This window comes from Scatophagus argus, chromosome 3 (genome assembly GCF_020382885.2).
Source record: "Scatophagus argus isolate fScaArg1 chromosome 3, fScaArg1.pri, whole genome shotgun sequence".
Classification (NCBI taxonomy): Eukaryota; Metazoa; Chordata; class Actinopteri; family Scatophagidae; genus Scatophagus; species Scatophagus argus.
The window spans coordinates 5414836-5429107 of record NC_058495.1 but is presented as its reverse complement, the minus strand read 5'-3'; the positions used below and the strand labels follow the sequence as shown (position 1 = coordinate 5429107).

The following is a 14272-nucleotide window of genomic DNA, read 5'->3' as shown; positions in this document are numbered from 1 at the left end:
AAGTGTCCACAGCATTAACTTGCGAGCATCATGCAAGGTAGAAATGCACACCTGTACTGTGCTCTAAATGTGTGATGTTAATAGTGATTACTGAATTGTTTTACTGAACACTTTCAGAGAGCAAAAACATGAATTTGGTAATGTGCCCTCTGTCTACATTCTTTATATTAAAGCTGCCTTGCACTGCCTTTAATATGCCCTCAAGGAATAAATGCATTTATATTGAACTGAGTTTAACTGGATATATAAGGCATTCCCTTATGAAGGAATCTTTTATACGATATCAATATCAGTAAAAACACCAGAAAGCTAAACACTTATACTATTAATGGTAACCATTTGTCAAGTACAAAGACAGCTTTATCCATTTCTGTGGCACATGACACTTGGAGAGATATAAAACTTCCAGAGAGAGCACCACCATATTTTTACTGACCAGGCCTCTGCCTCTGCCTCTGTTGTTGCAGGCAAAGTATTGAACACGGACCTGCGCCACTACCTCAGTCTGCAGTTTCAGAAGGGCTCGCTGGATCACAAGCTCCAACAGATCATACGGGACAACCTCTACCTACGCACAATCCCCTGTAAGTACACCACACAGGAGTGCATATGTGACTCTAATTCACTACACTCATAAGTACCTGCAAGCACAGAGAAAACCAGTAATGTACAATGTACCCTACTTGCAATGCCCATATGCTTTTATCTGAAGCACCTTATGGGAACAATGAAGATGTTCTGTGTGCATCACACAGCTGGAAATGTAACCCACTAGAAGCAGTGTTAATGTGTGTTCTTTCTCCTAACAGGGCGGCATACTCACACCACGCACTCACATACTTACTGCACATTGCCTACATTGTTACCCTCTCACAGCTCTGTCACACATTTTACAACACACACACATTTCAGTGTCACCATAGCAACCCCACCAAGGACATCTCTCTAACCCCCATGTAACTTATTTACTTCTGTACGGTATCATCACAGTGATCAAAGTCATATTCTTTCCATAAATAACCTTGCATTTTCCCTTCACTGCTCTGCTTTCCCTCGCTGACATTCTGCTCAGCTGGGCTGTCACCAACTATTATTCTTTGCTGAAATCCGTAATGGAGTGGTAAATAAAAAGATTGGTACTGTGGACTGCCAAGAACCACGGCAAAGAAAAGCACCGGTATACATTTTCAGCGTAACAGTAATTTATACCTAATGGAAATGTCCATTGACTGTACATTTTTTAAATGAACTATTAATATTGCATAACAGCTTTTGATCGAATGGTCTGTAGAATTGTGGCATAAAATAGCCCCATTTGTCACTGCAGACGGGTGGAAATATTTTATGATGCCACCGGTATTTGGAGTGGATGTGTTGTGTGCTGTTTGTTTTTGCCATGCACACATAAACCTTGTATCTGTAAAACATCTCTTTTCCAAGAGCTCGGGAAAAAAAACAAACAAAAAAAAAAAACATTTTCTTTATTTCCTTTTTCAGATTTATTAAAAGGGTTTTATAGGCTTGGATGTTGTAATCTTTTCGGTGAAAGCATGAAAATTACTAAAACTAGAGTGACAAGGCTGTTGTAAAGGTGCAAATTAATATCCTGATTAATGTTTGTGTGGGTTTCAGAAACGCAGGTTATTTGCCACGATGGTGGCAAGTAAATACCTCTAAATTGAGATTGAAGATTTTTTTTTTTTCAATTAAACAGCATCTGTCTGCTGCTACTGTAATTTACACTCTGCATTTTCCATTTTGACACAAAAATGATCATCAACTTAAAAAGAACAGGTAATTTCATTTATATCAGGGGGCTGAACCACCAACTGAATTAAAGATGTCTCGTCTGTGATGCATTCCCTCCTGAAGTGATGCCTCTTGGTGTTTAAAGAGATGCTGCATTTGGAAAGCAGCAGATTCATGTGGAAGTGAAACTGCATCAGCAGGACTACTACATGACTGTGGCACAGTATCTGTAATTCTGAAACTGTAATGATGTTCACACAGATATTTTGGCCTAAATATTTACCACATCCCATTGAATAGTGACTTTGTTCAGAGGAGGGCCATAATTGAGTGTAGTCAAGGTTTTAGTCTCATGCAGAGTGACTGCTCCTGAGGCGATGACAGACTCTTAGGCACAACACTGTCACAAACAAACAGCATCTCTGCTTGCTACCCCCTAAGGGCTGGAAGCTGCTTGTTCAGAGGGGACTTGCATGCACAAGTGTGATATTTTTCAGGAAGTAAGCTGCTTACCTTTTAAGTATATTTAATTTGTTTGTTTGTTTGTTTTTGGTTTGTTTGGGGGCTTTGTCAACGGGGTGGGGGGTTTCTTACTGCTCTCTTTCCTTCTTCCCTTCTTTGTTTGGTTTTGTTGTCACTGTCTGTCAACCCCTCATTCACTCACTTTCACACTCAGATTTTCTTGTTTCCTTGCCAGCTGAATTGTTATCAAATGGTTTTTTTTTAAAGCTCAGTTACACTGAGAGTATCTCAAGTTGGCTGCAATAGATGGACAGGAGATGATTATAGAGTTTTACAAAACTCATGCCATCAGTTATTTCTCTTTCAAGGACACTGCAGCCTGTCATTCTAAACCGTTCCTCCCCCCGATGCACACACACACACACACACTCCTGCTCCCTAACAACCACATTCACCAGTAAACACACACACAACCTGATCTTTAACTACCACTGCAAACATGGCTTTCTATTTTTCTCCTGTACAACAGTGGCAGTGGTTGAGGTTTTATGGCCTGTAACCACCATTCATCATCAGCAGCCAGTGGGCGCGCTGCATGAGTCTGACTCTCTAATCCCCGGCTTGAATTACAGTCTTAATGAGCAAGAGACCAGGATTCGCACTGTGACGGCACCTCCATCATTCACTTGATCACTTTCAGTCTCCCATCCCTCACCCTCTCTGTTTCACTTTCACTCTTTCTCTGTTTCAATTACCCTCGCCTGTCTTTTTTTTTTAAATTAGGGTTACTTAGTTTTCCTTTCTGTTTGCAGCCTTTTTCATGGTTGATTTTGATTACATGTCAAACGTAAAAATGGAAAAAATTAGAAAAGCTAAAGGATTTCGTGTTATTGGATGCACTACTGCAAGAAGCACCAAACCAAACCAGTAAAATAATCGCATAAAAATGCAATTCTTAAAGATTTATATTTGAAATGGAAAGTCTAAGCTACAGTATAGAGTTTTACCAGCTCAACATCAGGTACTCAAAAATCCATAGATTTCACCTGATCCCCAACAATAATGACATGAACGAACAGTATGTAAATATTATGTAGTATGTTAAAATATTTTGAATATTACAGGACTTTAACATACAAAGTTTGACATATAAACCTCATCTTTATTTTAGGACATCAATGAAGGGCTCAAGAATTAGAAATAAAAATGTAAATGTCTAATGTCTAAATTCTTTTCAGGACTATTCTAAATTATATCTGCTTCTGCAGACAAACTGTCCCAACTACCATTAACCTGACCACAGTGCAATGAAGACACAAGACAAGGTGCTTGTTGAGTAATGGGCTTGTCTGGTACTTTTCTCAGTTCAGTCTTCTTGCCAGAAGTTAGAAGTTTTTTGTGAGAAATTTACATTATGATCCGCAGAATTAAGAAATTGCTTGATGCCAGCTTGTTGGCAAATTTGCTAAAATAGCATAATTAGCATAAATCATAATCTCCCATATAAACAAGGTTTTAGCAAATGTTGGGCAGAGTGGCCCAGCAGTTGCCAATATTGGAGTGACTCTGGGGTTTATTGAGCTCCCTCCTCTCTGATGAAGTGAAGAAGATCATCAGGTGGCCTTGAGCCCAGGCGCCTTCCCTTTTTCATGGAAGAATGTGTGCATACCCAGAATCCAGCATCACTGATCACTCGGGTTCTCTGCTGTCGATTTAATGTTGAAAAAAGTGCTGTCCAGGCTCTTCCCCTGCAGGTGGCAGGTGATACCCACCTTCCAGCGCCAATACACTGTGAGCGCAAACACATCAGTCTCCTTGCGGAGAATGTGGACGACTGTGATTAGGCAGATACTTATCTGGGTCCTCAGATGCATATTTGGCAGGATAACCAGTCTATAATTGACCAGCAGTTTAGACCATCACGTCTTGGCTTCCATTAGTTTCTGAATTCTAGGGACCCATGCTGACCAGCATAAATCTTTGGGATGTTTAACATTTTTGGGTTTGGGTACAATAGGACTTTATTGGCTGGCACGTTTACTGCAGTTTTTTTGCTGTAGCAACGTCATTGTCTGAAACCTTTTTGGCACTGAAATGTGAGAAGAAGTCAGAAGTGTGCAAGGCAGTTTGAGGGAGTAGTGGCATATTACAAATTACAATATAAACACAATTTCCTGAATGTGTTGAACATCATAAAATGCTGATAAATAAGCATTTTACCTAAAATATGTGTGACAATCACATAGACAGAAAGGGGATTAGCGGAAGCAGTTTGTGTCACTGTGCCAATGGTCCACTTTACTTAACCACCAGCCACACTGCTGTGTGCAACTGATGTGCGCTGTCCTACCAACACCACAGGGTCAGTTCTGCTCAGTCACAGCATTTTGGGGCCATAATGAAAGAAGTTTCTATTTTTGTGACTATAATGAAACCTAAAACGTGAATGTTCAAAATAAAAAGAGAGAAAGAAAGGAATTGAAAAGGAAGAAGAAAGACAGGCAGTGAGTGTGTTCTGTAAAGGGAGGATAGGAAAGAAAGTGAGAGACAAAAGAGAACAAGATCTTTACTGTCTGTGTGTGGTAAATCCCAGAGTCTCCTTCACAGGGTCGTGGGGTCGGCTTCATCTCATTTGGACTCCAAGGACAGCTCTGGAGGAGGCTCTCGAGAGCTCTAGGGAAGACAAAAGTGGGATTTTTCTAATAGGACGGAGAGTTCATGGTCACATGCAGTTCTTTGGCTTCCCGCTGACATCGGAGATAGGCAGAAAGAGTTTTATCTCAAAGAAACTCACTTTCTCACTCATGCACACACACACTCACACGCACACACATACACTGCACCTGCATAGGCAGGCATGCACATAAATGAAGGGTTGAATTAGTACATGTCAGGGACACAAATAGCTGTACTGTGTGACCTTTCTGACTGCTTGCAACCATTTCTGCGGTAGATTTTTTCTTCTCCTCCCTCTGCTCCTCAGTTGATTATTACTATATTGTCGGATAAAAGAATAATGGTAGAATGTTGACATATAAGTGGCTTGGTATTTCTTGCTATACGTTAATAGCTGTACTCTATTTTACAACGTGATAACAGCAGGGTGAGTTATATGAAGGAGTTTGCCTCAGTGTCTTAAAAGTGAATACACCACAAAAGAGCTCAAAGAATTTGGCTTTGAGATTATCCTTCTTCTTTTTATGTTCCCTCTTTCTCGACATTTCAACAGCAAATCCCTGAGCCTTTTTTTTTTTTTTTTTTTTTTTGAAGTAGCAACATAAAACTATGCATGAAATCACCATGTTAAATTTATGGCCTGCCATTTCTGACTGACCACCTCTGATGTTCCAATCGTGACATCCTCTCAGTCCAGACAGTTTGAGAAACAGGTCTCTGCGGTGCAGAGGCATGAGACCTTGCAAGACTAAAGTGACAATTTGTTTCAGTCCGGGATAGACAGACACATGTAAACATGAGGCCTTAACTCTGGTTAATGACCATAAAATTTGACGTTTGACACAATTTTTTCTTGCTCAGACTTTTATGAGAGGATCCATAACGATCCATAATGTGCATTGGTAAATATAAAGCTACAGCCGGTAGCCATTTAGCCTAGGTTAGCATAAAGACTGGAAACAAGCTGAAACGGACTGTGTTTGAAGGTAATAGAATCCACTTAGCAGCACCTCAGGCTCACCAATGAACACACGATATCTCAGGTTTTATGTGCTGGACTCTTTCTACCAAGCACATTGTGATTATTGAAGTCTTCTCATTATAGTGAGGCTGGCAGTCAAATGGCAGAACCTCTGAATTGTCCTTTTCACTTTTCAGTTTTTGCATGCATTAAACAAGCAAGATACACTGTGGTGCTTTAAAGGCTTTAGGTTTTCAGTCTTTATGCTAAGCTAAGCCAAGCAGCTGCTAACTGCAGCTACATATACACTGTTCATACATGTCCCCCGTTACACGAAAGCAAGAAAGCAATTATATGCATTTCCTAAACCACTGAAACCTTTCTAATACTGTAGCACACTCTCCACAGTGTAATTACATTCCCTGCAGTATTAACCAACACTTTGTAGAACTGCATATTCTGATGCAAAATCCCTGTTTTCTTTGATAAAGGCTAACTCCACTCCTGTCTGGTTTAATTAACTACAGGGTATCGACAGTACCTTTTTCACCGGACACTGAGCATTTTCTTTGAAAGAAATCCCTCCAACAGTTTATTCAAAGTGTCGTTGACTATACATGATCCTACAGAGTTCTGCTCTAAAAGATCTTCTTTCAGTCGCATGTACCCTCAAAGCTTGGCGAGCCCTCATTATTTTGTCGGGGTCTGACCCACAGTAGGGGGCTTATGGTATATATTGGTGTGACATTCAAGATGATGGCTCAGGGAGACACTTGGCAGGTACATAACTGTGGCTCAAGTAATTGGACTACGGGGGACATTTCTGACCAAAACGGCGACGGCAGGCAGACAAGTTGGTAATGAGAAGCAGCAGCATCTGGCATTTTCACACACACGCTGCAATGTCAGCTGCTTTGGTAACATAAACTGTGGAAGGAAGCCTATCTGATGTTTTTGTTGTTTTATTGTTTTTTTTTTTGGGGGGGGGGGGTTTCAAACTGTGCTTTTGCTTCTCACCCCAGATGCAGAGAAGCTGTCACAGTCCAATTAAGTCAGAAAATATAAGAGTGGAAAAAATAAAAGGAAATGGCAACATAAAGCAACTAATAGGCCATTCGGCCATTACAATCTGCACGGCGGCTTCACTGCTAATTGGCACAGACTCCACAAGTGTCAAGAAATCTACTAAGAGGATGCAGCAACATATTTCAATGAGATCCCATCGTAGCTGAAGTAGAATATGCTATTTAAGGTTGTTTTGGTGCAATAAATGTATACTGTTCTCAAACAGATCAGTGAATGCCCTTATATATTATTTTTTCATATAAATAATGAAAGATTGAAGAGTTCCTAAACTCTGATCCTGATATCTAATCCCCCTGTGACTCATCTCACATAAAGACATTCCTGACTTTAGCTGATACTTTATCTTAGTGCAATTTGAATCGTTTAGCTGTTTGCAACTCCTCAACATGTTCTCATTTCCTTTAGCACTGAAGTTAGGCTAACTTGAGACTTTAAATAACCTTTAAATTTTTGTTTCATGAATGTAAATTACTGTTTTTGTTAACCCCTGCAATTGACTGCTGTTTCTCAGCCTTCCTCCTACCCTCAGCCCGACTGCCCCCCCCCCCCCCCCCCCCCCCCCCCCCCCCCCTCCTGTCCCCAGGGGACTGAAAAGGATTTTTTTCTGAAGAATGAATCTTCTCCATAATGATGGGTGACAGTAAATTTAGGCGACAAAGATTGCCATGGATCGTAGCACTGATGATTGGTTCCTGCTGCGCGTTTTGTTCAGCCTCCTGTGCAATAAATAACTGCTGTCCTGCCTCCCATTCAGCTGAGGTTATTTCTATGGAGTATACAAGTTTGGTGACATGCCACCTAATTAGCCTTGAGTGCAATAATGGCACAGTCCTATTTATTTATTCATGGGAGATGGTTTACATAATCCTCATGCTAATGTAATCATTTGGTGTCCATTTGTGCCTTGTGGATATTCATCCTGGAAAGAAAAAAACTCCCATCAGTGTTGAAATAAACTGTGGTTTCACCACAGGGGTAAAATCTGTACTCAGAATGGCCTCCTGTCATTTACATTGATGCTGCGTTCTGTGAAAGTGAACCTCAACCAAAACAACCCAATATTTCTATCGTATTTCATATCCCTCATTTACTCAACTGTTTTCTTCATTTCAGCTGTAGCCAGTCCATACATCAAAGGCCTCCCAATAATAACTTGTTAGCAGAAGCTGCAGTTACTCATGGAGGATTAAATGAATTACGCCCCTCAGTGCTCCACAGTCCTTCATCAATTATCCATCTTTCATGGGAAGGCACCAAGGTCTTTTTGGGTTTTCATTTCAAAATGAGATAACTACCCTTTTGAAAAATGTACTGTTGTTTCGCACAGAGATAGATCACAAAAACACTGGATCCTTTGTAACTTCGTACCAGTTAAGGGATGCTATCAAAAATGTATAGCCAAATACATCTGAAATACATCAATAAGTTGATTGGCACTGCACTCATTATGCATACATGTCAACAGTGGAAGACTGGAAGAAAAAAACTAGTGTGAATGGTTGTATTTTAGTCTTGCTTTGCAAAAACCTTAAAAGTGTTTGCCTTCCATGAATTCAGCTCAGAGCCTGCAATCTTAGAAAAGCCTCAAAGTCCTGTCAAACTCATTGCATGGTATAACATCATTAAGCTATGAACAGCCTGTTTCATAGACTCCCAAAATGCTATCTCCACACAAAAGCAACATTTTTTTACACTTCTGTCATGTCTATACTTGTCTTTTTTCCCAAGGTACCACACGACTTCCTCGAGATGGGGAGGTTCCAGGAGTGGACTACAACTTCATCAGTGTTGGAGACTTCAGGATACTGGAGGAGAGTGGACTTCTTCTGGAGAGCGGAACCTATGACGGTGGGTATCAGCACAGTGTTTATATGAGAAATGTGTGTGTGGCTGTATGCATTTATGTACGTGATTCACACTGACCACTCTTTATAATGGAGAGAATGTTAGCTCGATATTCGCAGTCATAATGACTTACAGCCTGCCTTAGTGAAATGTGACAAGCTGGAGGAAATGTATTGATTGGTGAAACATGATTAAAGACTTGTTGGAGGTGACAGTCAGATTAGCAGCGATACTCACAGCCCTTCAGATGAGCTATGCAGTTTCTCCACACTGAGGGCAGAATGGGCCCTGATATGAGTGATCTGAGCGATGAAGTGTGGAGACTTTATATTTTAATAAAAATGGAAATACTGGAGAAACCCGGACATGAGTGTAGTCTGTCAGCACGGATTAAAATAAACGTTACATTTATCAAAGAGTAAATGTTTTACCAGTCAGCTTGTTAGAACCGGAAACAACGAGCAGATAGTGACGTTTGTAGTACGCAGTACGCAGTTTGTTACAGGCATTCACACGGTCAGTGGGCTAAACAGTGAATTTTAAGGCCATAGCCGTATGTTTGGTACTCTACGTGCTGCCTGTCTCTTGAAATCCCCAAAACTAAATTGAATTACAGGGTGAGCATTTACAAAATTTGCAATTGCAATTTCATTTTTTCCTCAATCAACAGCAACCGTCCACTTGCATGCAACCGATTCAGGCTCTGTGTTCTGAAATTTGTCCCTCGTGTTTTTGTGCGTTCTTACCAAGAGACAGTAGATATTTGCACTGTAGAGTGCGAGGATGCTAGCAGCTGTAGCACCTGATGGTGACCTTATGTAAACCAGTCAACCTGCTGATCCCACCGGCTGGCTGCACAGTCACACATCAGGAGGTCTCGCCTGTGTTCTTACTCTCAAGTCATGCTTTATTCATGGGATAAACCAGCCTCCCTCTCACAGACACATCGAGCAAGCTTTGGCTCATCACAAGCATCCAAAACTTGAACTTGAACTTTTAGGGCTATTTAAAGTATCCAACCTTCTCTGTATTTTTCACTCTTAAAAGAAAAAAAAAACGTTTTTTTCTAAAAATTCATTTGACACCACTTGACAGCAGAAAACATGTCAGTGGCGACTGATATTTTACAACAAGTAGACAAGCACGGTCATGTTCTTCTCAGTAAGAAGTTTACACAGCAAGGGATATTTCAGCTTGGCAAACAGCTGAAGTATTTACCATTTCTAACACCTTATACTACAATGGAGCATAATCACTTGCCCTGCTTTGAGAGGTCTTGGAAAGTCAGGCGGTCGCAGTGTATGTGTGTCATGAGAGGATTGGAACGGAGGATTTCTCTCACATTGCGCAATGATTATGGCAATAACATGATAATCTGCCCGCTCTCTTTAAGCTCATTCTTTCTTACTGCAAATCCATGCTGCTGTGAAATGGGAGAGGATTTTTATAAATGCTTTATGGACGACCTCTGGTCATGTGAATGGACCTCTTCTGCACCGTTCTCTCATTCACATTCAGCCACGTTTCGTGCTTCCTGTATGATGGAGAATTAAAAGCTAAAGTCAAATCCTCATCCGGTCAGAAAGTGCCTTATGGCTGAGTCCGGCTTCTCTTGGTGTGCACAAGTCTGTTCCTGCATCTGTGTATTTGTTTGTGCGTTTACAGATGACGAAGTGCATATTCTAACTTTCAAAGAGCCTGTTGAGACAGGTTCTTCCAATAGTCTCTGATCCCTGTGATCAGGTGTCACTCCCCATCCCCACCCCTCATCCTCATGGCATGGTGGCAGCAATAATATTAGACGTGCATGCACACAGTCACGGGTACGCACACACCGCATGAGCACACTATTGCACATTCGTGCACACAGAACAAATCTTGTCTCTCCTTGTGTCTGGATAGATCATCTAAAAACTCGAACATCAGGTTTCAGGAACTGCCAAGTTGCCACGAGCTGTCCTTCATCTTTGAACTAAAGCCAGGAGGGATTTATACCTTTTATAGAGAGGTTGGCCGTGGGTAGAGAGGAAAAACTGGATAACAAATTGAGGAAGTGCATGTACTAGGGAGAAAGAGAGTTGATATAGAGGCTTGCTGAGCTTTTTAGCTCCCAGTGGAAACCTCCATTGCAGTAGAAGCAAGACTGCCTTGGCTGCATGCAGATGTGTGGATTAGCTTCTCAAAAGTTGGAAGTTTCAGTATGCTATCCCTGAGAGAGAGAACTGAACCCCCTGATAGAGGCTACCCAACCCCCTTTTCTTTCTCTAAAACCCAGTTAGCACAAGCGCTGCATGGCTACTGTTGCAGAGAGTCTTGATCTCTTAGCAGCACAGTAAGTCAAAGAGGAGCTGGAAGTAATTGGATTGAGGAGTGGGATTTACTCCATTTGGTTGTGCTTGAAGTTCAGCTTATTTTTTTCTTTGAAAAGAAGAAAATAAGCAAGGTCAGGCATCCTCTTGTATTGGGTCATGTGGGTTGTATTCCTTCTGTGAAGAGCTTGTAAACTACATTCAGTTTATCAGTTCACAGTAAATGAGTTGTACTCAAGACACTGAGCTAATGGGATTCTTACCTAAGCATAATGGTCTTACTAATAGTCCCAAATGACCAGCCTGAATGTTCATTATGTTAATGGTTCATGTATAATGGCTTTTCTCTACCTAGAAAATATTTGTGGCATTCATTTATTATACTGTGCACATATTTTTACTGAAACACTCTCTACTTGACTCTTTTATCAGTCACCCAGTCAACGATGTCCATAATAGTCCCGACCTCCTCTCAAAAATGCTGATCAGAGGTCAGGACACAACACACATGCACATTGGACAGAGTAAGAGTGTTTCTGTGAGCTCTCTGTGAGTGGTAGGGTACATGCTGGCTGATCCATGTTGGTCCGAGGGGTCCAAGGTTGCCTGCCAAGCAGACTCATCAGCCATCTGCGCCAGGCGCTGAGAGCAAGTCTTTCTGGGCTTTTGGTCCCTGCTCAGTCTCAGCGCCTCTGAGGTTCAGGTTGGGTCATCCTCTGAGAGCAGAAGAGGGCAGTCAGACAAGAGCCGCATAGTCCAGTGCAGTGAAGTGCAAGACTGGAGGTACATCTGCCAGGAAAATTAATCTCTGCACATAAAGAGGTGTTTTCAGTCAAATGGCATCTCTAATCTGCTAACAGGGATAACAAAGTTCTGCCAAATCCAGGTCCAGTTTAAATCTGTTGCTTTGGGATCCCCATTGTGATAATGAGTCAGATTCTAACAAGGAAGGAGAATAGAGCTGGGGATTAAATTGGATGTGAATGAGAGTGCAGAATTCATGTATTATTACCAATGTGTGACAGGTAGCTGGTTGTGCGCCTCTGTGAGTATGTATCTGTCCTTTCATGATCTTAGCAAGATGAGATGAAAATGTGCTCACGACCTTGTGTAGTTTTTGCATAGTGCCCTTGACAACAGGAGTCTTTTCATTACTGGTAGCTGATTTCACTACCATGAAATTGCTTGCACGCACAGTGAAAGAAAAGGCTCACTCTTCCTGGCTCATCAACCCTGTGACACGAGGATCACAAGTAACATTGGACAAGCTCCCCTGCTCATCAGCTTATGGAGCTTCCCTCCATTTATAATGGCAAATGGTGCCACAAATCTTCACTGACGTGCTGCTTTCACACACCTCTATATCTGCGACACACATTTATCTGGGGCCAAGAGACATGTTTGTAAGTAATTAATCACAGAGGTAGCGTCTGGCTGATGAATGTCAGCCTGTGGCAGGAGACGTGGGGGATTAGCCAGCAGACCCAATCTCTCCCTGCTATCGTTGTGCCACCCCTGTTAATGAAGCCATCTTTGACAAATGCGGATGAGTGTCTCTTAGTAAACACAGAGTGGAGCATCAGAGGGTGGAGTGAGGAGGTGGGGGGGAGGGGGGTAGGCTTTCATCCAGCCCCCTTTTCCTCCTCAGCTTTCCCGCTGCTTTGAGGAAGATGAGCATAGCTGCATTAACCCAGTTTGCTGCATATTGTAGTTGGCACGCCTGAGGAGATGAGGCCGTGCTTCAGATGGGCTGACTTATCAAAAAAGCTGTTGTGGTGTTACTGTATCGTGCTGTAAAGCTGCTGGAATGACTGTGATGTGTTCCTCAGAGTCCCCTGTTCTTCCTGGCATGTGTGCTTTTGTCAGCTCTCCTTCTTTGTACCAAGCTATAAAAAGATCTGGAGCTGATAAATTCTCCTCTTACGGTGCTGCATTTGTGATGTCTGCATGTTAATACTTAAGTACATCAAAGGTTCATAACACGGTCCCACACGCAGCTGGGTCCACAATGAAAATAAGATCAAGTTTATGGAGGCTAATTAAATTGTTGAAAATCCCTATTTCCCAGTGGTATATCTCCCCTTTCTTTAATTAATCTAGTTAGAAATCATGATTTAGCTGAGTAAACCCAATCTGATTATCACTTATTGTAAGAACCGATTAAATATTTGACCTTACAAATAGATGGCGAAAAGACTTGATTTGATGTTATTGTGTAAACACATTCGACAGAGCAGCATTTAGCTAACAAATAATCACAATATATGGTAGGGATACAAATTAGCGTACACATTATGGATAACCCTAACCCTAAGAGGTTGAGTTATGGTTCATTCTGTGCCTAAATTGAGTTCCACATCCTGTTCACCAGCTATACATAGATGGATCACCCATGAGCTAAATGGGCAAATAATTTAACAAAGTTTTACACTCTCTTTACGGAGGGCGGTTATCCCACTGAATATTTATAATCTGTAACACAAGGTTTTTCTTCATTAGGAAGAACAGCAAGCTGAGAGATAGATAATTGCTGCATTCAATGATCAGTGTAATTAGTTGCTGTCAAGTTCCAAGTGAAGTGATTTTAATGTTACATGAGTCATGACAGCCCCGTGGTGCAGTTATCGGGGGAAAAATAAAGCAGGGGGTTAAGAGACGTGAAAATCATGCAGAGGAAGCAGACCTCTGAAACTTGTAAATAGTCAGCGTTGTGTGCTGGTGTGTGACATTTAGAGATTTGATTTTTGATTTAAATCCTGTGAATTAGAGTGATGTTTGACATGGTGGTTGATCTCCATCAGTTTATGGCACGCACCCTGTACTTTTTTCCTTCCATGTTGGTCTGTTCTGTGGCTCCTTCTTTGTTTGTGGTTGTATTATGTTCCCATCTTTTACTCTCAAAGGTAACTACTATGGGACCCCAAAACCCCCTGCGGAGCCTAACCTAGTGCAGCCTGACCTGGTGGATCAGGTGCTGTTTGATGAAGACTACGGTGGTGAGGTCCCCAGGAAACGCACCACCTCAGTGAGTAAGATGGACAGGAAGGACAGCGCAGTCCCTGAGGAGGAAGATGATGATGAGAGGCCACCGCTGGTCAATGGATTGCCTGGTCAGTAAATGTCAAAGCACAGAATGTCATGTTAAATAACAGAGATTCTGCTATACTCTGTTTGTCCTTTGGTT

At 41.6% G+C, this 14272-nt stretch overlaps 1 protein-coding gene across 4 annotated transcripts in view; it reads left to right on the top strand.

Annotated features, from left to right (window-relative positions):
* LOC124055765 (membrane-associated guanylate kinase, WW and PDZ domain-containing protein 3) overlaps window positions 1–14272 on the top strand; it is a 117811-nt gene that overhangs the window by 76681 nt on the left and 26858 nt on the right. For all 4 annotated transcript variants that reach the window (XM_046382896.1, XM_046382881.1, XM_046382888.1 and 1 more), the window contains exons 2-4: window positions 468–584; window positions 8663–8782; window positions 13992–14198. In XM_046382896.1, the coding sequence (XP_046238852.1) occupies window positions 468–584; window positions 8663–8782; window positions 13992–14198 (444 nt within the window). The remainder of the gene's footprint in view (window positions 1–467; window positions 585–8662; window positions 8783–13991; window positions 14199–14272) is intronic.